At 37.6% G+C, this 26,241-nt stretch overlaps 1 protein-coding gene across 2 annotated transcripts in view; it reads left to right on the top strand.

Moving 5' to 3' along the window:
- TMEM117 (transmembrane protein 117) overlaps nt 1-26,241 on the top strand; it is a 179,063-nt gene that overhangs the window by 125,793 nt on the left and 27,029 nt on the right. For both annotated transcript variants that reach the window (XM_041399071.1, XM_041399072.1), the window contains exon 6: nt 18,170-18,329. In XM_041399071.1, the coding sequence (XP_041255005.1) occupies nt 18,170-18,329 (160 nt within the window). The remainder of the gene's footprint in view (nt 1-18,169; nt 18,330-26,241) is intronic.

The raw sequence follows: 26,241 nt of genomic DNA, 5'->3' as shown, positions 1-26,241 counted from the left end.
TTTGTAAACATTATAAATAAAGTATAATATGAGTATTAGTGTTTCCCAAGTATTCTTTCAATGTCTGATACAAGCTTGACCAAACTGCATGAGCACAACTCTGTTACAAGGTCTCATTTTTTCTTTCAAAATGTAGTACAACTGATATTTTAATGTCTTAAATGCTAAGGATTTAAGACTGTCTCTAGCTTTCAGGTTGATCATAGAATCATTTAGATTGAAAAGGACCTTTAAGTCCAGCTGTTATCCCAGCACTACCATGTTCACCACTAAACCTTGTCCCTAAGTGCCACACCTACATGTCTTTTAAATACCTCCAAGCACTTCCCTGGGCAGCTGGTTCCAATGCTTGAGAACACTTTTAGTGAGGAAATTTATCCTAACAGCCAATGTAAACCTCTCCTAGCACAACTTTACGTTCTTTCATCTTATGTCACTTGTTCCTGGTTACAAGAGACTGACCCCACCTGTCCTCATCCTCCTGTTAGGCAGTTGTAAAGGACAGTAACCTCTCCCCTGAGAAAAGGTCTCTTTTTCTCCAGGCTAAACAACCACACCTCCCTCAGCTGTTCCATATACTTGTGGTATGGACTTGTGCTCCAGACCCTTCATAGATTTTGTTGCCCTTCCTTGAATATGCATGCTCCAGCACCTCAAGGTTAATCTGGAATCAGGGCAGTGCTTATGGAGATCTTGAGGGTTGCTTCCTCAGGGTGGCTAACTCAAAATTTTATCTGATACACTGTAATTATATTTACCTTTAATAATTTGAACAGGAAAAGTTTTGGTTCATAGTAGAATTATTTGCAGAGTACAACATTTTCTTAATTTTAATTAAGGTGTTTCAAAAACATTCAACTTTTCCTCTTGTGTGCATCTGAACTGATAAAATTATCTGAATTTTAAAGTTTTATTTTTATAGAATGTAAAAAATTTATACTTTCTCCTAAAGAAAATTAATTTAAAAGGTGCAAGCACAGACAAAGCGATCTGGTAAGTGATAATTGTATTTCAAAGAATGATTGTTTTTTGTTTCAGAAAGGTGGGACTTTGTATTAATCTTCTGTTTAAAGTGTTGTTTAGCAAAGTTTGTCATCCTATTGTATGATTTCCAACTCTTCCTAGCTAAAACATTCCTGTGAAACCACATACTGATGTCTTCAGTTAAGAGCACCACTTTCCTCTTGTGCCACAAGATCTTTCAGTGGCTAAAATATATGCTGGCTGGTTTCAAAAAGCATACACTGTCTTTTAATCTATACACAACCTCAATTAGTGTTCAGGTCAGTAAGTGGGAAGACATTTATAGAATCAATCATTTTGGGTTAAGGAGTACACATACTGCAAGTGTACTAATGGAATGGAAATAATGCCTGGAACATCTCCAGAACAGTCACAGTCTCAATGGAGCAATTAAATATGTATGAAGAATGTTTGCAGTGAAGTTCAAACACATCAGCCTGAGGCTTATTTTTTGGTTTAATTTATTCTCTGCCTTTCTGTGTACTGCTGCTTGATGATTCAAAAACACTTCTGCACGCTGCCTCCTGCATCATCTATGTATACACTGACTGACAGATACGATGACATTTGCTATTTTTAATCACTAGCTCAGGAACAAGGAGTAGACTCTACAGTAGAAAAGTGCAGGGTTAGTATTGAGGTTAACAGTTTTTATTCATTAATGAATTCGACATAATTCACAGTATGGAAAATAGCCTTCAGATTTAATTCTGGCAGTGTTTGAATATTTAGCAAAACTTCTTAGTCTGAATCTGTTGGTGTTATTAGAGTATTTCATGATATGCCTTGTATTCCATATCTTCATATTGCTGCTTCTTTCCTTCATGAAAGAGATGCTTGTCCTGCAGTTAGAGACTGCTTTTTTATATCATTGTGAATGCCAGCACTCCTTAAAAAGTTACTGGTTCAATTTCCTTGTAATTGTTGTTTCCCGCAAAATGTGTGAAAGGACGTGTGCTATATTCAGCTTTCTCTGCTGTTTTCAGCCATAAACAAAACCAAACTATCTGGGGCTTTGTAAAGCATGTTTGTTTCCTTTGATGGGTCCAGGTTCTATGATTTGTGGCTGATCAGAGAGCACCAGTGTATTAGCTGGTTCATCTGTTACCAATTCATGCGCTGTGAGTGAGTGCGAATGTCATGCAACCAAGCTTAGAGATATTGGCAAAGCAACTGAGCAAAGAGAGCCTTTTAAAAGGATTACTGGTAATGTAATTACTTGTGGAAGATGTATGGATATCTCCTGGATGAAAACACCAGCATTTTAATATGTTCTTTGAGCAACACCATTAGTGGAATGAGAGCTTGTGTTCCAGTAATGGCATACTCTGCTGGAGCATAATGGCACAGTGAAGCAAAGGCATTTCTGTGAAGTAAACACTGAACTAAAGCCAGATATGGGTTTTGTTTATTTATATAGTTTCAAAGCTGTTATTAAAGCAAAATTTGCTTTCTAGTGACACTAGGGTTATTTTATTAAATGCAATGTGGTTTTGAGGCCTCAAAACTTCCAGTAGATTTTCTTTAGGTCTAGAGGAAAATCTTTTTCTATCTGTAGTCAATCTGTAACTGTTAATAATATCAATAATTTTAATGAAAGAAATATGCTGTTAATATCACCCATATTACCAGAGATATCAGCAGTATGTCATATAATTTTATTAAGAAGCAGAATTTATTTAGGTCCTTTAATTCATGCATAGAATAAGCCATCTTAGTGAAGTTGCAAATTTAAGAAAATCTTTGTGCTTCTGAACGGTTGTTGTCGATGGCTTTTGATATTGACTTTAACCGTCAAGATGATTGACTTTTTTTAGTGAATAGGTACGTTCACATGTGTTTAAATCAGCATCTGACCTTCATCTTTTGAAAATCAATGACAAAAGCCCAGTTGTCATCAGTGAAACTTTAATCCTCTTTTAGATACTGACAGATTTTTTTTCGCAGTTAGGTGTAGGAGATGTTTTTCCTTGAAGTGTTTAATAAGCTCCATGGCATCCATAAAACTAGATTACTCAAGCATACAATGATACCTGTCCTGTTTGAATTGTTTAGTCTTAAACCTAAACCCTTTTCTCAAATTTGATAGTACTTCCCTCTTAGAACTCCTATATTTTTTTTCTTCACAGTGTTCATTCTTCTCATTATTCCATAAGCAAAATTCTGATGCTTAGTGCATGTTTCATTTTTGTTTTTGTTTTTGTTTTGTTTCCACCTAATCCAGCTCCTTTTTGCATTCATTTATTGCATTTTTTCTTGCAGACTTATTTTCTGATTTTGAGTAATAACAATATTCTTAACATGTATATCTTTATGATTCTTTTATAAGAAACCTGATTGGGTTATTGATTATGATATGTGGGGAAAGAATCTGTCATTATCAGTGACAGAAGTTACATACTTACCTTGTGTAACACAACAGTCTAAACTTTAATGTGTCTTGTGACAGCAGGTTTTGCCTCTCAATTGAAGAACAGACTAATAAAGAAAGTTGACACTAATATCTAGGTGTATGCAGTCAGAAAGTGATGTATAGGAAAAATGCTTTACCCTTCTGGGAAAATCAGTCATAGCCAAAATATTCATCTGAATTTGCTATCCTATAATATTATTTTAAGCATCCAAATATATTAAAAATTATCTTGAATTTGACCTGCATATTTGTGTGGCTTTCAGTACTCAAGATAATCAGACCATTTAAATATTATTCCCTGGCTATGGATTTAGGATCCTAGCTTCAGTCACAAGCTAAAGTTTTATCATAAATTCTTCCTATGGATCTTGTGAAAATTCTAACTATCCATCCATCTTGTCAAACCATCTTATTATGCTCAATTTTTGTGTTTTTTGATCAGTTTGGAAATTGAAACAGGTTGAAAAATATTAGGAAGGAGGAATCACTACTTTGTAATGTCATTATTTATTTTATCTCCTCACTTTTATCATTTTTGTTTTTAAGATCATTCATGCTATATGGATTGCTGCAGTGATGTGGCTTTCTGTGATTGAGGTAATTCCCAGTACAAGGACAAAACTAGAGCTTCTTGAACCAAGAGGGGAAGCATTCAACTGTTTTGTCTCTCCCTACATGAGCAGAAAGAGGAAAAAAGATATTGTTATCCTATTTTGCCATCTAAGGTCTGGGCTTTGGATTGTTTCAGGAACCTTTTGGCCTTGTGACACAGCTGTGCTCATTAGGACACTGGCAATTAGGGCTTAGCTGTATAATTTTTTTTGCAACATAAAAAACTGAATGAGCATTAACAACACTCTAATTGGCAGCAGGTGTGGCAATGTTCTGAAACAAATCAAAATTATAGAAGCATTTTAATTTGTTACCTGATATTAAGATTTTCAGTATAAATGAAAGGAAACTAAGCAGTCACTAGCAAGCCTTGGGTTGCAAAAAGAATGGGCTTTAAAATCGCTGCAAAGTGTAATAATGTAAGCAGAAAGCTCTTGGAGGTGTTTTTAAACAATTCCTTTTTAAAGAGCACCTAGGTCAGACCTATTTGGAATGAAATCGATGGCAAGGTCCAAGGTGTCAACACAGCAGGCACACACACCACCAGCATAGTATGTTAAGCAGCAGCTAAGATTTTAATCAGCTTTCACAGGTCTAAAGATACTAGTTTGTTCCAAACTTTTTGACTTTGTGAGCTGTTCTGTTGTCATCTTTCTGGAAGAGATGTGAGGACACTTTTCCACGTGGTCAGTCCAGCTAGGAAATAGTCTTAATTATTCAAACTACTTTTTTTTTTTTTTTTTTTTTTTTTTTGTATGTTTGGGGTTTTTTTCTTTTCTTTAGAGAGAGGTGAACTATATACTGTCTTTGAATTATGCCTTGTAACCAGAACCCTTCATATGTTCACTTATACCCATTCAAGTAGAGCAATATAGCTTTGCTAGTGTCATTCATTACACATATCCCATCCTTCAAACAAATTGCATGCAAATGTAATTACAGAAATCTAAATAGAATTAAATATGTGTTTTCCCAGCATTTAGATTTATGCAAATTCAAGGAAAGTATAATTTGATTGACAGAGAAATTGGTAACAGCATTAGTGTCTGGAAGCATTGTTAAAATTTATTCTAGCAGCATATTCTCAAGAACTTGTGGGCTATAGAATATTCTGAATGAAGTTAAGGGCATCTTGCTTAGCAGGCAGGTAACTTCAGAGAAGATGTTGTGGCATTTTGCAATTATTGTTTGTAATTGCAACTGGTTGTCACCCCAGTCCTGTATAACCCATATCTGGAGCCGCCTTTAAATGCAGAATGAAATGCCTATATTAACAATTATTGGTTATAGCATTTATGAACACTTTTCAAACTAAAAAAAATCCAGCTGATCTAGTATAATTTTTAACAATATTTAGGGAGTTTTAAGTGTAAAGTCTATTCCGCCCCAAATAAATATCAGAATACTCTCACTGTGTACTGAAAACCTGTATTGCATTTGTGGAGTACCTTGTGGCAGGAAGGGAATGATGAATCTGACTCCATGTTCTCATTTTTTTTTAGTAGACTTTGATAGGGCTATCAACTCAGAAATGTCTGTGATAGATTACCAGTAATGGATGGAAAGGCCCAGGGATGATTGTAAGTCACAACATCTTTCTTGGCCTCTTAGCTAGAGATGACAGTTATTTTCATTATGGAAGAACATAAAGCCAAAAACCTCATTGAAGAACTGGTCAAATTAATTTAATATCAACTCTGTACAATGACTGGATGACCTGGGAGAAAACTGGAGATGATACTAACCAAGTTAATCCAAATGACTGAACGAAGCTTTCTGAGATGCTATATCTAGTCCCCAAAGCTGTCTTCACTCTTAGAACCTTTGTGAAATGGATGCAGTTATTTGCAATGCAAAAGTCTAAAAATGTGGCTGATTCTAGTCTCTCCAGTGGTTGATCAAAGAAGTCCAGTGCACCCATTTATTCCAAATTCTGGTTTATTTCAAAGTCTCATCAACAAGACAAAGGTTCCCTGTTTAGAGAGAAAGTGAAGAGCTGCAAAATATAGCCCTTCCAAAAGTATTGCTCTAGCTTCTCACTGTAGGTGCTTGCTGGAGATTGATTGAGCAATCATATTAGTGGTGGGGTGGCAGCTTGTAGACATTTATACTTCTCAAACACATGTGTTGAAGTATTTTACAGGAAGAAAATGATCATAGAGCTGTAAAACTAGAGGGAACACAATAAGGAGTAAAAGTGTTTAAGAGAATAATAAACATGGAATATATGTTTAACAAAATTTGGTTAGCACAATCTCTATTAAACTTGGGGTCACTTTAGCTGCAGCTTAACTATTTTGAGCACAGTACAATCATGCAAGCAAAGCAAAATCTGATGTACTATTTGGATCCCTGGAGATAAACTGGGTGGATACCTAACCTCACCTAGATGTGGCCCCTTGTCCAGACAGCTCATCTATTTACGGGCAAGATAAAAGGCCTGTCCCCAGCTTGTAGCCTGGGTCTGGTGAAAGAATTGCCTTGTTGGATAGGTATAAGAGGTGTGATTAATCACTTACTCTCTAAGTCTTTCTAAAAGATGGTTATAACCCTAAAGCAGATCCATGAGAGAAAACTGTGGGAGAAGAAAAAAATGCCTCTGATTATATCCCAGGAAAAAAAAAAAAAAAAAGAAAACTGATGGCTTTTAGCAATCCCTGTGAATCCCTACTGCCTGAGATCTGCAGTGTCATTCAGCTGTCTGGTGCTACTCCCCTGCCTTAAATCCTGCTGAGGTCTTAGTCCTTAGTCCTTTGCATTAATCCCAGATCAACAAAAAAACCCATCAAATCTTAGGCCCAAAGGGGCTCTGTTACAAGTTACAAACCACTGGGAAATATATTCAGAACTAAGTCAGGTCAAGTGGACAGGTAAGGAGGAAGAAACAGGTCTAAAATTGAATGAGTACTGACTGCAATGAGGGAGTGTCAGCTAAAAGCAAATGTTTTGGGTTTTTTCAGCATAGAATTATGTGACTGAGATGGTAAATTCTGAGCATCTTTAATGTTAAGTCTTTCTTGTTAGGATGTTAGAAGTTGAAGAGACCAAGACTGGAAGGTAAAGGATGACAAATTATTTCTGGAGGAAAGGGATCTTTGCTTACCCTTTTTGGGGAATCCTGCAATAAAGCTTTTGATTGCTGTATTTTAAGAAAATCAAAACATTCAAATCAGCATCATTATTGGTTAAACTTTCATTGATAAATGTTTCTCATCCGTGGGAAGGAATTTCTGATCAGAAGTAGTGAGACCCCTGTCTCCTCAGAGTAGCCAGCAGCATGATGATACAATCCACAAGGATGATTGCTGATCTGAGCCCCTGCACTTCTCTTTGCAGGGCAGGTGTGGGACAGGCTTTAGCCTGGGTTTTACTGCATCTTTGCTGAATTCCCTGAATATTGCTCTTCCTTCCAGGATTTATCTGGTTTCTGTTTACTGGAACAATTTAGAAAAGAGTGCAGATTAGTCTCAGGATAGAACACAGGACTTTTTCTGAAATACTGAAAAGTTTCTGTTTGAGGGGGATAACTATTTCCTGGAAAACCCAAAGTTTATCCAGTATGTATCTGGGCATATTAACATATTAACAAATTTAGCCATAACACCTGATGCACCTTCTTCTTGGAAATTTCTGTTTATCTTCCACTGAAAAAGTGACAATATTCACGTTGTCACAGAGCTGAGAATGTAATTATTGGAACAGCACTGGCTGTCAGGATGTGTCTTGGTGAGTTGGGTTTTTTTTTATTATTAACTTCTTTTTGTTAAATCTTTTTTCTAATCCTGTTCTACTGTTAGAAAGGTTAAACTTCCAGGAAGTCAAAATCACAGTAAATTGCATGTGATTTTTCTTTTTTTCTTAAGAATACATGTCAGCCTTATACTGGAACTGGCTTAACTTGTGAAAAATAATGTATATGAACTTCTATTTTTCTAGAGAACTTTTGAGTTGATATAATATATATATAATATAAATTCTCTGGTCATCCTGTCATTCACTTTCTTGGAAGAGATTGGCTCCATCTTCTTGCTCACCTCCCCAGAGGCATTTGGTGGAGGGCAGATGTTAGTTTCTCCCATCCTCCAGGCTCTATTCAGGGGACAAGTGCTTCAGCCCCTAACCAGTAAACCTTTAGAATACTCCACTTTAAAAAACACCACTTTAATTTATTGGTGCTTTTTATGTATTGCTGGCCAAAAACTGGAAGTGATATTCTGGATATGAGTTGGATATGTCCCTTGATCTACTGGTTGTGCCTCTGTTATTGCAGCCCTGGACACCACTGGAACTTCTTTATGGCCAGCAGACATGCCTGGCATGCACTCAGCTTGCTGTCTACTAATTCCCTTTTCTCACTGAGGTAAAATTTGAAAGATTTTTGATATAAAAATGTGGTTTTCAGGAAACAAAATTAAAGGTTTTTTTTGTGGGGTTTTTTGTGTGTTTTTTTTTTTTTAATGTTGCAGTTGTTTTGGAAATACATTTAATCAAAATATAATCAAGTTGTTGGGTGAAAGACCCTGTATTTATTTAAAATGCTTTGGGGAAAAAAACCTGAAGAGCAGTTCAAAACAATTGCAATTATCTTTTACTGTGATAGGGTTTGCACAGATATAATTGTGAAAAACAATGTCTTGATGAATGAGAACCTATATCCCATAGATATGATGGTGTATGAACCGTAAAATAATGAGACATTTCTTGTTGCATAAAAGTAGTGTATAGATAAATTGTACAGCTAATCTAGTCTAGAACATAGAAAGCTGTTAAACTGTTATGTTTATTCTAAACTTGAACTGTATTTTAAATTTCAGTTTTGGTTGTAATATATTGTCTGAGAAGCCCTGACAATGTAAGTGTATGCTGTACAGCGCTCCCACCCTCTTATAAATGTTTTCTAAGAGTAGCAACGTGACAGTATTGTGGCAAGGACAACATGTTCCATATGTTCTGCTTACATAAAGTTCCTTTTTTATCCTTTATGCTTTGTAACTCTTAGAACCATAGAGTGATACTTTTATAATCACACATACTGTGGGAAATTTTATGGGGTCTGTTCTTGTTTTCTTTTCTAAAAACTTGTGAGGATAATTTTATGACTGCTGCATCAAAATTGTATGTGAAATAATTTCAGTTTTCTAAAATATGTTTTAAAAAGCAAGGAAACCCCAACTTTTCAGTGACTGCTTTCATTTGATAGTTTCTAAATATAAATTTTGCATTATTTTATTCAAATATGAGTGTTGTTAATTGCTACATAAAGTATATTTGTTTTTCAATTAAAAAATACAAAGGCTTTTCATTTAAATAAATAAAAATATCAAGAACTGACTTCAGTTTTGAGATTCAGCTCTGAGTTCAGGTGTCTGGTGTTTATTGTGTTGATCATGGCTATCAACATGCCAGCTCCTGCTACAGCCAGTGGAGCTCTGGTCAATGCAGATGATCATCACTGAGCTTGCCACAAGTAGAAACTTACCTGTAGTCACCTGCATAATTTTCTGCATTCCATCATTTGAATAAAGGTGGGATTCAGGTCCCTAAACATAGGCATTGGCTACAATTTGAAATGCTTTGGTGTACTGAAATAGTGCACAGGCCTGGTGGATAGGACACAGGGCTCAGAGGAGACCTTTTTTTGTGAGATTTGAAGACCAACCAAGGTACTCCACAGCAGCCCAAATCCTACTAAACTAGATTTGGTTTAGGCAACCAAATCTCGCACTACATCTCTGTTGACTGTCATGAGAGTTTAGATATGTTATTTCACAGGCAGACTTCTGAAAAAGAAACCCTCTATGGTTAAGTTTTTGGCTGATTTTGATTTCCTTGTAAAATGTTCTAATTGCACTAAATTAACCCATACGTAACAATAATGTCTTTAAAAAAAAATAATGATCATTTTTTTTGCTTGGCTCTAGAAGAAATGTAGCAGACCTCAGTGTGCTTTCAGAAAAAAAATTGAATAACTTAAATGCAGAAAAGAAATACGAGTCTAGAATAACCTGGAGGAAACATTCAGAGTGTTGTTTATATAGTAAAACATTGATCAGGTTTAAAGTTCCATTAATGATTAAATAAACTCTGAACAGAAACAATGCTGGTAAACTCAGCAATTGAGAAGTAATTAATTATTCATTAAAGAATCGCTTAATTAATTTTTACCACTTTTCTTACTTAGATGTTTTCTATTGTGTCTTCTGAAAATTAATCAGTTTGTCTTAAATCAATCATCTAGAAATCCAAATAATGCAGATCATAGACAGGATTGAAAAGGTGGTGCTAAAGCCACACTTACACTCTTTCTTGTTTCTAAAACTAGAATTTAATGATGTGTCTCAATTCAGGAAAATCAAAGAGGTGTTGAGACATACTTTTAGCTCCTGCTCTAGGTCTGAAAATCTTAATTTTAGGCTTTTAGAATAGCTTCAATTATCACCTAAATGCACATGAAATAGGTTTTTCCTTCTAAATATTAAAACATATATCTTTTCCATTTCAGAAGTTTTTTTCCTGTTCTACATTGCAATGAATTTAAGACTTTATGGAGTATTTCATGGTAACAGAGAAATGGAGGCCAATAACATTTTCTTCTCATAACTGTTTGTAGCAGTTGTTGAGGATGCTGGAAACATGAAAGCCAAAGTCCCTGTTCTGTATGTTTTGGCATATATCCCATGTCTTATCCCATGATAAACAGCCTTTACCTCACTCTAGCCAGGGAATGGGAATAACTGAGCACTAAGACACACGGGTGTAGGAAATCCTGAGAATTGTTGATTCATGACTAATGTCACATCACGACTAATGTTGACTCATGTATACTGAGCAGACCAGCTCTAGCTAAAGAGTCTGAACAAATAGTACCTTGTAGCATGTGAAAATCTTGTTATTGCATCCAGCTGGTCTCATTAACACTAATATTCAAATAGCTGGTCTGACTTACTCAGAACAGGTAATGGCCTCTGCACTGTTTGTATTATCTGGTGTAACTGAGCTGCTGCCCTAGCTCCTCGGCCACAATGAAGTGCAGGAATTTTGCTCGATTCTGACACAGCTTCCCTCACATTACAGAAATCATCCCTTTCACAGATAAATTTTGCATATTGATGAACTGCACTTGTCTGAATATACACCATTTTTGCTGACTAATTGCCAGGTGGGTCTATCCTAAGGTATATTGTTGCTGTGAAAATATTTTTTAAAAATCTTTTTTCTGTTGTTTTTTGAGCAGCTGTTGTCCACTCCCCATCCCATTGATAAAATAAGTCATGTATCCATCTGAAAGTAAAACAGAAAAATGGCTTCTCTTTACCTTATATAGAATTGTGATTGGTTTTCTGTTTTGGTTCAGTTTTTTTCCCAAATTGTTTCTGCTGGAGTTAAGCAATTAACTTCTAACTTTGGAATTTGAACATAAAGTAGAGTTCTTTGGATATGATTCATGTGAGTTTTATACTACCTTTCATATAATAGTGTTTGAAAATGTTTTTTACAACTAAGACCATGAACTTTCATAAACTGTTTTTGCCTTTCTTTGTCACAGATAGGAAATGGCATTGGAAATGTAAAGCTTATGGTGATGAGTTTAATTTAAATGAGCTGCTGTTTGAAATAGATAACACTTTCATTTTAGTAAATTAATGGTGTGGCAAAAGGAAACTCAAAGATGCTTCTACCTGTAATAAAAATATGATGCTCTAGAATTCTGATATTACACCAGGTGATTACATTACCTAATCTTATTAATTTTATTGCATGAAACATAGCAAAATGTTTCCTTTATATATTAACATAAATGTATTTTCAGGCTTTATACAAATCTTTGTGCAAAAATCCCAAATAACTCTGGAATCATACTGATACGCTCTAATAAAATCAAAACTGTTACAGGCAAAAGATAGATGTGAAGCAAGGTTTGTGGGAAGGGTTGTTGGGGTTAGGTTAGCTCCCAGAACATCTGGGGCTGGACAAGGCAAGATAAGGTGATCCCTGCAAGGCCCCAGTCTTGCTGGGCCTCCACTTTTCTCCTCTGGAAATTATTTTGCTAGGTTTAGAGCTGAAGCTGGTGTTAGGGTTAGGATTATGGTTATACTTAGGGTTAGGGTTGAGAGATTCAAAGAACCTTAAGCTCTAGGGACACTCTGGCTGGAAAAGGCATACCAAGTCAATCCCGTCAAAGCCTCAGCCTTGCTTCTCCTACATCTTTCTGATCTGGAAAACCCATAGTGTTTGTAAGTGAGTATATAAAAAAGCGGAAAAACAATGTTGCTACTTGAGAGCATCCTTTATACTCTGTGGTGTCCAGTTTCTTCAGCTCGCCAGTCAGAATGACAAGGATTGTTTAGAACACTCAGCTGGGAACCTATGATTCTCAAAATGTGCAGCATCTGCTAATGATAAGTAGTTATGAGCCATACACAGCATAGGAAGTGTTTCAGAACAGGTAGTTATTGGCAAATGCTGAATTACTTACACATTACTTTTAACAGGACAGAAGTGAGACATACACTTTTGTGGTGACAAGGACTTTAAAAAATAATGTGATTCAACGTTTGAATTATAAACCATTTTCTTCTAATTTATATTTAACTTCAGACAATTAAGTCTCATTGATGGTAATCTGCATTAATGTAATTTCTCCCACTTATTCATTCCTGCAGAGCATGCCATGGGGAGTATGGTGCTCTGAAATCTGATATAGTATTGCTCCATATCTCTGCCACATATTTATCTCCATCAGGATCAAACACCTTATTTTAACAAAAGAGGTCAAATGTAATTAACTCTCTAAATATTCCTAAATTTCTAGGGTCTGTGTGTATTACCAATTCACTTCAGTAGCACATTTCTCGGGTGGACCTGCCAGTTACGTCTCCACCTGCCCCTTTGGTTAATGGTATGGATTGCTCTGGGGTGCACAAGTGGGATTTCTTCTGGATACATCTGAAGTGGACACTGGGATCTCACCTGGTGTGCTAAAGTTATGGATGTATGCTCAGGTCAGCCCACACTATCCAAACACTGCGAATATGGGATCCTCAGCACCAACTGTGTCACTCTGTGGCACTGCAGTAGCTGCTGGTAAACACAGAAATCTCGAGGCCCTGCTCTCTTTTTCAGAAAACTGTCCCATAGAGGCAGAAGAGCAGTGGCCAAATGGAGGATTGAAGCTATGCTGCTCCAGGGAACACAGATGCTTTCCACCACCAGAGCATCTGTCCCTCATATTTGCTTAATTGCAGAAGTGGTTCTGACACCAGGCAACAGGCAGACTAAATATTTTATTTTGAATGGGTTTAGTGTTGCTATTTTTGACAGATTAAATAACAGAACCCTTCTTAATTAAAACAAGTGAAATAAAAAGTGTTGGCATTTGTATATGAACATCTGCAGTAGCATTGTTCTTTATAGTTATTGTACACTGTCCGACTGTATATTTGGCCAGTGCTGATTCTGAGATTAGAAATTATGTAGAGTATTTGACTCAATGGATTATCTATCTTTCCTGAGGACTGGAAAGCCTTTTTAAATATAGAGAGCAGTAAAATTTGTTGTTCCTTTTCTTTATTTATTTTCACAGCATATTTGCAACTATTTGGGTACATTCATGAGAAGTTGCCAAGGCAATCAGAGCCAGTGCAGGTGCATTCCACAGCAGAGGGAGAGATTGTGACTCATGGAGGGTGGTTTCTGAGTTGGGGAAACCCCAAGGAAGTGCAAAGACATGCCAAGAAGTGGCAGTGTGATGTGGGTGGGACAGCAGTAATGGCAGACACCCTCTCCCACTAAGGGCAGCCCTAAGGAGTGTGACTGACCAGTTTCTTGGTCCTGTCTAATGTGTTCATCCCAAATGAACATCATTTTAAGCAATACTCAGGATCCTTGTTAACAATGTTTCATGATTTATAAATGACCCAGCTTAGTGACAATTATGTGTGAAGTTAACATGAAAAGTTCTCAAAATGCTGTCATACAAATCTAAGAACTACTTTTTACTAAGCACAGGTAGGTTTTTTTTTGGGAAAAGGTGTAGTCAAAGGGCAAGATAATGTTTTTTGCCTCTAGAAAAAGACAAAATGACAATGAGGAAAATAACTAAAGTTTGTCTTTCATCTCTTCAGTTGGTCATAACAGAACTCTTACTATCTGATGAATAGTAAGATAGACTCTTACTATTCATCTAAGCTGTAGCATCACAAAAGATTTAGCAGAGGGTCATGTAAGAGAAGAAACTTTTAAATATCTCCAAAAATGAGCAGCTCAAAGTCACAACTAAAGGGAAGGTAGTGTTATACAGAGAATTGTGTTTAACCTTTGAATGAAAAACTTCATTTTCTCTATGTTACAGTTTGAGAAATGAAGTTCCATCACAGACCAGAGTCCATTTTTTATATACTTTGCCCTGCTGATTTAGACATGAAGAATCATGAGACACAAATTAGAAACAGTTCTTGTTTCCAACGTTAATTTTTTGTGAACATGTATACATTTATTAGCTTGTCTTTTCTCTTTCCAGGGACAAATTCTGGGCTGTTCAGTTTTTCACTCAGTACAGACAAATAAGAGACTGATTCCTGTGAGTGTGGCTGGATGGAGTGAAAGATGCTTCTGGTGTAGATTTGGAGTGGATGTGCTGTGAATGGTCTTGTGGTACTGCCTTGGGGCTGCAAGATGATGAGTTGTGGCTCATGGGCTCTGCTTAGGAGCTCCTCATGAGGGAGGTAGGACATGCTAAACAGCAGAAGAGAGTGTCTCCAAGCATCCAGGACGTAAGATCGCAGCGGCTCATTGTGTTTCCTCTCTACAAAGTTTAGGTTGTGATCCTGTCTGCCATGAGGGAACCATCACCAGTGCCTAAAACCTGCTCAGGCTTCTGGTCCATGTAGTTCACAACCTCTCATAATGTATAATATACTGGAGGGCAGACTTAAAGTTGATCAGTTTGGTCAAAGCTTTTAGTGCAAGAAAGTGTTGTGGAAAGGGACAGAAGGGAAGATGCATCTGTTTTGGACCTTGCGAAGTTTTTGAGAACCAGATTAGTCTTCTGTTGACAAATGGGCCTGTAGTATGGATTCAGTTTGGCATGGGTGATTTGATTTGACAATTTCAAGACCAAACAGTCCTGGCAATCAAAGATTATTATAGAGATACAGTCTAAAAAATTGCCTATTTTTTGAGAGGTTTCTGGCAGTAAAAGTTCTTCTCTTTCAGCCTCCCCCTTTTTATCCCTCCCCAGCAGCACTGGGGATTTTAAATAATCACTGGCAGTGATAAGCACAGTAGTGACTTTTGTGGACCTACCTAATAATTTTAACTATTCAGTATGCTATTGGTCTAGACAGTGTTTATTTGCACTCTTAAGGAGTATGCAGTAGGCAGTAAAATGTGTGTTATTGCAGCTGAATAGGTGTCTAGGGCACATAATCATTCAATACAGCAAGCTAGAATTAGAAGTGAAATATAAAAATGTATTTCCTTAGTGAACTAGAGGTAGAAATTGCATTTCTTAGTGCCTGGTACAGAGAAAAGTCAGTCCTCTCTTGCCCTTCACCTTGTAGCCTTTCCCCTTCTGTAATGAGGAGTGGTCCTGCCAGCAATGTGGGGAATGGGTTGATGGTGTAGCTCTTTCTCAATAATGTGCATTGCAGAATAAAGGGCAAACTACACTGGGCTAGATATAGCAGGGCAGCTCACACTGGTTTATCCAATACACGTTATGACAAGTTAAATGAAATCCTCACCTTTTTTTCTTAATCTCCAGGACACTGTACTTCCACAAGAAGTGAACTGAACTCTAACCCAAGAAACCTCAGTTTATAATAACTCCAAAAGCACGTATTGAATATCTTGCTGTGCTCCAGTATCATAGGTCAAAAATACAACAGAGTACTAATTATGCTGTTTAATGCAACCATTTTGAAAGTCTATTTCTAACCTTATTTGTTGGTCTCGCATTTTCTTATTCTATTAGCAACCCATTTTCTGCTCCCTTCCCTCCCTATTTGACATTTCAGAATGAATAACAAAGCTGTTTTCTAAGTGCATATGCATTTCCTCAAGGAAATCAGGACTTGAGCACACACATCGGGTCTTTGCATGCATGCCAACAAAGCATGAATAAAAATAAGCCTGCCTGTGCTTGCCTACATGCCAAAGTCTGATCTTCCATGCTTTGAACTCTTGCTCCAAAATGCAAATGCATAATTCAAGAGGACTGAGGCAGAATAGTCTTGAGCATAACTTCTGGGTATATACTTCCTATAGTAAAATACTCAGATTTGAATTATGGTTTTAAACTTCCTCTGCCCCAGGAGAGGTGGTTCCACAGAAAGAGGTCAAGGAAAATCAGAGTGCCTAGTGGCTGGGGGGTTGTGCCTTGGCCAGCAGACAAGTGCTGAGGATTGCTTTCTTTCTGGAGAACCTTTCAGGTAAAGTAAGAACATTAACAGTGAGAATTTCAGATATTATATGAAGGTGAAATAAGTAGGGAAAAACACTTTTGTGTGTCTCAAGAGACTATATGCAAGAGAGGGAGAGCTGTCTTTGCGAAGTAAACTGTTCTGTGTATGTACCAAAGTGGAGCTTGTAGAAAAGTCAGTCAGGTTCAGGTACTGACAGTTGAGATGGTAGCTAAGCAAATGTTTTGGGATAAGAAAGCTTGACTATTGCTTAGGTCTAATTACATTTAATGTACCTCATTTACTGTTTTTTTTCTTGCCTAGGTGCTCATAATTCTTTTGAGGGAAATTGTTGGGGCGTCAACCATAGTGTTGCATGTAACTGAGTTAATTTATTAAGAACGAAAATAGTTATTCCAAAATAAAGGTGGTAACAGTCAAGTAATTTTGTGCCTCATTACATTGAAGAAGTGCAGCCCATCATGTCACAGAAGAATGATGTTTATGAGTCCAAATGTATTATACAATTGCCTATGTGCATATTTGGTTTTCCTTTCTCACAGATAGATAAGGCTGCTGTATAAAAAGAAAAGCATACAGACTGGTACCCTGGGACTACTGGTGTACAGATATTTTTCCCTCTTCTGAGCATTGGTCCTTTTTGGAAATGTCATGGGAAATATTCTTTGCTTTATTTTACAACCCTCAGTGGCTGAAGAAAATGAAACATTATTGCTGTAGAAAAAAAATCCTGCCACAATTATTTAGCCATGAGCATGCATGCAGGGTTTGATATGCCACTAATATAGCACAGCTTTGCTGACAGCTATGGCTACTGGAAGAAGCCTTGCTCACCCTTAAATTATCAACTAAATTTTCCAGCTTCCATGGAACCAGAAATTAAATCAGTCACTGCTGCCAACTCCGTAAGGTATTACCAAAGTTATGCTGGAAATGATGCAGAGGTATTTTTCAGGGATAGCTTAGAAAGATATTTTCTTAAATACTGTGTTTCAAAATTGTGTGAATTAGTTAAATGTGTCTTCTTGAATTCTTGTAGCATTTATACAGAGGCCTTAATACTTTTGTGATTCACATTTCACTTTTGACTTCTCAGAAAAGTCATAATGTTGTTGAAAACTTTTATGAAGGACATCTTAGAAAACACAAAGCAAAATCTTCATATAATCTCCAGAATTTGAAAAAAAAAAATTATTGCATTAAATTTTTTTTTTTTTTTAATGGAGACATGTATAAAAATTTGACTTCACAGTTAGTATCTTCCAGCTCCTACAGCTCAGAAAATATTTTCAAAGGTTCTAATGTCTTTGGTGCCATAGACAATGTTTTCTCAATTAGTTGATTTGAATTTGGCCTAGATCATGCAGGCCTTGGTACATTTTACTTCTCTCTTATTTACTTAACTGGTTTTCATCTTCAGAGAAAAGTACAGAATGAAGAACCAGAGTGATATACTCCAGCTAATTTTGCAACATGCTTAGTACTAGCTACTAAATTTGTTTTCACTAAGGATACAGCTGACTGCTTTTTTTCTTAAATTAAAAGATTTGTTTGTGCACTTAATTTTCTTTAGTTGGTTTTCATCATTGGGAAAGCGCTGATAAAATACTAGTTGACCATTAGAAGGCAGATAAAATAGAATGATGCATCTTCATTACTATTGTATTCTCTCTGATCTATTTTTTCTTCTTCTTTCCAGGACGGTTCTGTTTACTCTGACCTCTGTAGTTGTGCTTGTCATCACTACTGACTGGATCAGCTGGGACAAGCTGAATCGTGGATTTCTGCCAAGTGATGAGGTTTCAAGAGCCTTCTTGGCTTCTTTCATCTTGGTGTTTGACCTTCTTATTGTCATGCAGGTACATTCCTAATGTTCCACTCAGGCTGTTGAGGCTGCCTAATCACTCTATTTCCTCTAGAGCAAATGGCATTTAGCTAGGGCTACGAAAAGGTGAATAAATGTTTAGTTTGCAATCACTATTAGGGAGGGCTTTTTATAACATCATTCTCAGTAACTTGGCATAAAAGGCCTCTGGCCTTTTATTGCAAAAATATTGGTGATTTCTCTTAGAGTGCTAGGTAAGAACTGCATGAATTTCCAAATTAGAAAGTGTTTTCTGCAAAAATTCCATCAGGAAAAGAAACAGAAGCTGGTTGTTTCGTAAATTCAAATCTTCTCTTAAGAAGATGAGACAAATTCAGAAAAGAAAGACATACTTCCAGATTTCAAGCATTTACGATATTATACACTAAGGTACTTTAATAAATGAAAATTAGTATTTGCTATTAAGATTCAGCTTTCCACTTTCACATGAATTTTTTTTTACTTGATGACTGATCCTTGTAGTGTAATGACTTCTGCCTGAAAGCTTAACTAGGGAGATGATTCATTGTAATCTGCCTGATGTCTGCTCCTTTCAATCTACCTACAAAGAAAGGAGTCTGGGTCACAAATATGTGGCCAAAAACCTTCTTCATGTGATGCTGTGCTCTCCCCTTTGCATCTGTATGTGGTTTGAGCTTTGTGTGAATAATTAACCCAAAGCTCTGTGAAAAATTATGTCATTTGGGCTGAGGCAAGGAAGAGAAGCATGGAAGACCCATGACTTTGCTCTTAGTCCTAGACATGTTAGTCTGTTGAACTGAAGATCAGCAAACAATATAAAAAGAACCAATGGGTCCATCCTCTCCAGAATATTATTAATTCTGCCAGCAGAGAGTGTTTCTGAGACACTCAGTTCTCTTAAAAAAGCTATCTATTACTTGAGTAATTATCATAGAGGTAACACTGGTGGCACTCACATTTTACCACTGCTGTACTAGGATTTGAGAGGTGCATGGAGTCTTGTAGTTCAGTGTTGTTTTCCAATGTCCAGTGCTCACTATGGTTCGTGGTTAGAACTGGAAGGATAAGAAAGGAAATACTGTTTTTCTCATAATACTGCTTTTCTCATAAGATTTCTGGTGCTTTGTTTCCTCTACCTTTGAATTTTACATTTTGTTTGATGTTTCAATAAGATTCAAGAGAATGTATAATAAATTATTGTACTTTACAGAGCTGTAATGAAAGTATGAATTAAAATGTATCAAGCTATACTGAATTTGATATTGCATGCAGGCTAGAAAAACAGAGCTGTCTTCATATAAAATTTGTATTAAACCATCCTTTTAGCTTTGATAAATGAAATTTCAGTATTTTGATCTTGGAGTTGCTGAATATAGAGAAAAATCTTATGTGAAACAGCTTGTCCTGAGTACTCTTTCATATTTTTATAACACAAAGCAAGAGGCTCTTTTTAATTGCATTTCTAAGTGATATTTGTATGATGCAGTTATTTATTTACTTGAAGTTATTTATTTGGACTGTGAAAATATGTTGGCATGTTTTATTTAAAATGTAGCTTTAGCTTGCTACTGCAATAATTTCATGTTGAGAGAGCAAAATATTAAATCACATGGAATCACAGAATGGCCAGGTTGGAAGGGACCAGAGGGGGTCATCTGGTCCAACCTGCCTGCTCAAGAGAGTCATCCTAGAGTACATTGCACAGGGTTGTGTGCAGACAGTTCTTGAATATCTCCAGTGAGGGAGAGTCCACAACCTCTCTGGGCAATCTGTTCCTGAGCATGGTCACCTGCACAGTAAAAAAGATCTTCCTCATATTCAGGTAGAATTCCCTGTGCTCCCTGTGCATCAGTTTCTGCCCACTGCCTCTTGTCCTATTGCTTGGAACCACCAAAAGGAGCCCGGCTCCATCCTTTTGACACCTTCCCTTCAGATACTGACAAGATTGATAAGGTCATCTCTCAGATGTGACCTAGCAATAAGGGCAGGTGACCAGTGACAGGTTTTTCAGATGAGTCAGGGTAGATGGAAACTTTGGCTTTAACAAAACTGATGACAGATCCACCTCTGTTTCTGAGGCAGGTTTTACAGGGAGGAGCCATACACCCTGGACTACTTTTGTCAGAATTCTGTGGAGTGTTTCATGCCACTCAGAGTATATTGCTCTCCCCAGCAGATTTTAGACATGCCTGTCAAACAGCATTACAGAAATGGATAACCATTTTGAAGACACACTTGTACTCAGCTAATTGTGCAATGTTTGCCCAAGAATCCTGCTGAGAGGGCTGGCTCTGTTGTAGTGTACCTCCTGTGGCCTGCAGACCTCTGAAGGAGAAGGGACAGGTTCAAGTGGGGTGACTTTGGGAAAAACCTTTCTGTAGCAAATAATGGATTTTCCTTCCTGCAGTCTCTCACATAGTAAAGACTTCCCCCTCTTCTTTTGTCCTTTCTGCTTCCTCATCTATCTATTGATTGTGGAAGTGTTCCTTATCAGTACTGATGTAAAACATTTGAAAAGAATCCTGAAAATAAAAATGAATTAAAGGAATAGAAAGGAATAGTCTTGACCTACATCTTCACTTTATTTGTACTTATTATGAAATTCAAGTGACATACCTGAGTATATTCCTAAATACCATTTAACCAAAAAAAAGTATGTTTCTCATGCCATTATTGGCACCATGGCATTTCTTTGTAGTGGGTCAGATGTGAATCTTTCTTTCCTATCCTAGATTTCTTTTCTTGAATCTGCCTCTACAGCTGCTGCTTATGGATTTATAGCTGCATTCAATTTCTCAGTCCCAAAGTGCTGGGTTTTTTTCTGTGAGAGTCACTACTTTGAATGATATCAAGTCTCTTTCCTTTCAATTTTGAACACACACAGAACAGTAGCTCTCCTGAGCTCCACTTTCATCCATCAGGCATCTGTTTTCTCTTAATTTTCCTGCCTCATCTCTCTGTGACTGGTAACAAGAGAGTGAGTTATTGTGTACTAAGAGAGACAAGTTAGTGTGGTCCCAGAAATGGCCAGCTCAAGAACCAGCACATTGAAATGGAGTGTCCTACAGAGGGAAATGTCCCTGCCCGTCTCCTGGCAGGGAAGTAAGGCTCTGAGTAACCAGGGTATGGAGCCCCCACACCTCCTTCACTTTGTTGTTTACTGAGGATAAGGCAAAGAGAATAGAAAGGTATTATACTTACAGATCAGAGAATGAAATAATGCTTTGGCAATCCAATGGTTTTATTTTAAAGGAAAACACTTTAGAGTTCAATGAAAGTGTAGGTAGTGTTTATGTAAAAGTGTGATGAGAGTCAAAAACCATTGATACGTGTAATTAAAATCCAGGAATTTCTGTTGAAATATTTTCAAGATCCAGCAGGATATATAAATTCCTTCTAAAAGTCCTTGAAACATTATTTTGCCCCCTTGCCAGGCCCCACTATAAATTACAGTTCATTTCTTCAAGTATTTCAGTTACTTTGGGACTAAGAAAATTATAAGCAAAATCATTTTCTGCTGAGAAAAGGTGGGTGTATTGTGTCCCTTATTGCACATTATATACCTTACCATTTTAACTAGCTGTCTGGTTTTTCTTGCAGTGTTACCATTCTGTGCTTGTCTAGTTTGATAACTGGCACCATCATTTTATGCTGTGGATTTTATTAAGCAAGACGTGAAGCACAGTATTTTAAGTACATTTTATCTTTTATACTGATTGCAGAAGGTAAAATCTTGCTCGGGTGCATTATATTTATCTCAGGCATTATAAATCCAACTCCAGTGTTTTCTTTAGCTGCTGTAACTTGGTGTATTTGTGATGACCTGAATCCTCTTGAGCCAATTTATACTGGCTGAGGGCTGAGCCCTTTTTTTTAGCTCTGACACTTAGCTCCTCATTTGCAGAAGAGGAACAACTGTAGTTCTTTTCTTTCACTATTTGTGGGATTGTCTGCTTAAGCCCCCAAGGTGCTCAGTGAAGGAGGCTGACTTGGTACAGCTTCTAGTGTAATCAGGCACCAGTCCCAGCTGGAGCCTCATGGCTCTGAGATGACTACACACAAAATGAATTAGCTGAAAAAGCTTCTCATTTGTCACAGTCATTCCCTTTTACCCTGACAATGGGTACGTGCCATACATGCGACACTGAGGCCCTTCTTTGGCAGTGCAGGTGTTTGCCTGAAATAACAAAGCGGTTGTCTAAAAGTAGACCCAGCATTTTCACATTCTGCCCCTGGAAACTAGCATATGCAGCCCAAATTCAGAGAAAAACATGCACTCATAGGAACAAGAAAATATGGGGATTGTTTGCAAGTTTTTCACGGGAATATTTTAATCTTTAATAGCATGGAGAGTCTTTTCATAGATTCTGCTGTAATCAGTGTGTGATAGGCTTTGTTATTGCTGGGTGTATGTGTAAGAAATGTTGCATTGCTTAAGAGTATATTGGAGTGATTTATGTTGATATAACAGTAATGGTGACATTCAGGTAATTTCAGCTCTCCAGAGAAATGCTCTGGAATGTATTATTTGACTGTAGAAATCTGCTTTGTTATGAGCCTTACACAGGTTTTTATGTGAAAATAAAAATTCTGAGATGAGGCTGAGCAGGTTCAGCTGTTTCCTAAGTGATAGAATTGCTTGCAATTTTTAAATGCAAGCCACGAATTAAAAAGAGAAAGATAAACCTCAGTTTGCCACCATTAGACAGAGCAGCAAGTTTTATGCCCATCCATATCTGACCTTTAGCTACCTGGCATATTGAACATACAAGACTGTACAGAGTATACAGATCCACCTATCAATGCTACTGAGTTTCAAGTAAGGAGAGGGAGGAAGAAGAGCTGGGTTGCTCTTAATCAAACCTTAGAGGGGAAAAGAAACAATAATATGCTTGATATTGTTAGTCTAGCTGAGTTATTTCTGCAAAGTTGATTGAATGGCAGATGTTTATACTTCCTCAAAAAGTTTGAAGCCTGTAATATGAAACATTAAAAAAAGACAATTACTTTTATTGTCTTTGGCTTCCAACATCCTATAAAGCTGCTGCTTTTATTTGTATAACAAAACAGACATATTTAATCACTGAGCTTTGAGATATCAAATGCATTAGATATTTTTACATCTGTTAGAATCCAGACTTTACTGAGCCCGTCAATAAATAATTTGTTTCCATATGTATAGAGGAGGGGAAGTATTCCCTAGGGCCTTTAGTGATTTGAAATGATGGTTTCTGAGTTTCAACTACCATTTAATTACTCAGCTGTACTGTGTTTGGCATCATGTCCCTGTGGGTCATAGGTCTTGTGTAAGTGTGGCCTTCAGTCAACCAGGTTTCTAGTTTCCTACAGGTCAAAAGCTAAAAATTCCTTCTTCTGGAAGGTCATGTTTTCTTCTCTGTCATGTAATGATTTTTAGGGAAAGGAGATTCCCCAGAATAACACCAGGTCTGACAGATACATTGGGCACCATCACTACATAACACAGAGTAATTTCTGTGTTTCCCACTGGAGCAGCAAAACAATGAAATCAGCATACCTACAGAGTCTCCCAAACAGTCTCAGTAGTGTCCTGCAGCTGGCTTTGGACTGTACTATGCCTCAGCTGGTCCCCAAATAATTAACCTCTTCTTTATCTCTTCCTAGTACCCAGATAGTATTTGCAATATAATTTTTTGTGAAGACTCCTTAGAGCCCTGCCTGAGCCAATGGCTGCTGTAGGGATATCAACATGTCATTGCTCTTGTTGAAATGGTATGAGCGGAGACAAAGGTGATATTGCTCAAATTGGGAAAGAGCTGTAGTTTTCACCTCACTCTCCCCAACACTTTTTTGATTGCTGCAGTAGCCAGTAATGCTGAACTTGTCTTGATACCTCTAATGCTAGAATGACACTGCCTCAGGTAGTGTGTGATGGTGCCATGTGCTTTCATGCTTTCATCTCCCGCTTCATTAGCAGAGCGGGCAGCCACAGGCATGGAGGGGCCTATCCATTAGCAACCAATGCAAGGTGGAGCTGTCAGAGCCTCTGAAATCAGTCACAGCAGGCATGGAATCCATTTCTCCCTGGATGAAAATAGCTGAATTAAAGAGCTGCTTTCAGGAGAGGCCCTGGGGACGGCAGTGTGTGTCCTAAGGAAAGGTTGGAAGCACTTATGAGGGCCATAAGGGGGAAAGAAGCCCAGGCCCAGCAGTCATGGCTGCAGCTTCAATCCTGGCCACCTCCAGCTCATAGCAGACATTTGAAAGCAGTTTCCTTTCTCTGCATTAAGGTCATGGGGGTAGCAGGATAGTCCTGCTGTGCATAGTAGCATATCAGCAGAGAGAAAGATTTGAAATTGGCTTAATTCCCTGCAATGGTCTCCCTCCATCCAGCAGCACTGTACGGTGCACCAGAGGCACAGACCAAAGGCAGTTGCTGGTGGTGGTGCCCCACTCCCAGGGAAATACTCATGGTTTCAGTCACCCAACCATGGCAGGGCTGCTTTTCTGCTGTGGCCAGCCAAATTTGGCCATCACCTTCAAGAAACTTTTACTCTGTCCTGGCCAACTGCTATTTCAACAACAGCAGAAGTCCCTGGAGCACTGCACTTCTCAGTGAATTCATGGCTTGCACCCCTGCCAGCATTAATTTAGTGATACAGTAAGTCAGAAGACTGCACTGTAGTTGTTCTGGCTGGTAATGGTCATTTTGTCTGTGATTTTATTTCATCTTTCAGGAGAGACATTGAAGCTCTTTCTTTCATATAAATCCAGCTTTGATTTCACCCTCCATCAGTTCTCACTGAGCTTTGCTGTGATGTTGTTTCCCGCATCACGTACCACACAAGGAATTAAATTATGGAAATTTGTGGCTAGGTAATCCATTCTATTGCTTGTAGATGAAAATGAGAAAACAGTGTACATCACTTTCTAATGTATCTCACTATGGATTTAAGGATATAATCCTATAATCCTTCTTGGATGGCTCTTTACTTTTAGTTTCGCTCAGGTGGCTTTTGGACTTGACTATATACAATGTGCAGCACGCATTTGGTCTATAATGAAATTTCATTCCACTTCAGAGCTGTGTGCCCAGAGTGGAGAAACAATTCTCAACAGCAGCACTGATCCCGTGTATAACACACAATCTGTTAAGGAGTAGGTGGTAGAAAAGGAGTGATTAAGTAATCTGCTTTATCAGACAGCTAGAGTTAGAGGAAACCAAGAAGATTGTTGTTCCATGTCAGGAATGTGAGTGTCTTGATTTGGCCCAGTTTTTGCAGGCTGTGCATTGGAGAAAGCTGCCCAGACTTCCCAGACTGCTGGGTGACATTTCTGAAGACAACTGCTCGGTGGTGTCTCAGCCACCTGTAGCAGCCACCTCCCAGACAAGAACTGCAGCATGTTCTTTTGGCTCTAGGTTGTGCTTTCGTCCTAACCTTAAGTTGAAAAGCAACAGCTACATCTTCTGAATGAATATTAAATACCCTTGGGGATGTGCCTGGCATCTGGGCCAAACAATTACTGTACTAATCTAAATTACACAAACTCTTGCTGTTCCTCAAGGTCAGGCTGCAAATATTTTCATATCTGGACAATGTGTTCTAAATACAGGGGATTAGAGAAAGAAAAGCATCACACAAACAAGCCTAATATCAGAAATAGGCAGATGATAATTTGAGCAAGACGAATGTAGTGACATAATAAAAAATGGTGTTAAAAATGTGACACCACCGCTGAAGCTGCAGAATCATGCATTCAGGAATTAGGAGATGTCAAAATTAAGTCACCAGTATAAATTTTTCACCCCCATTTTGTCCATGCATTCTGATACAAACTTTACTTATATATTCACATTCCATTTTTCCACAGGACCTCTCTCACTTGCTGCACTGGATGAATGGTGTTCACTTAATAAGAAGCTATTTGATATTTTGGTTTACCTT

The sequence above is a fragment of the Onychostruthus taczanowskii genome, unplaced genomic scaffold, assembly GCF_017590055.1.
Source record: "Onychostruthus taczanowskii isolate IOZ18803 unplaced genomic scaffold, ASM1759005v1 scaffold153, whole genome shotgun sequence".
Taxonomy (NCBI): Eukaryota; Metazoa; Chordata; class Aves; order Passeriformes; family Passeridae; genus Onychostruthus; species Onychostruthus taczanowskii.
This window is presented reverse-complemented; position numbering and strand designations above follow the sequence as displayed.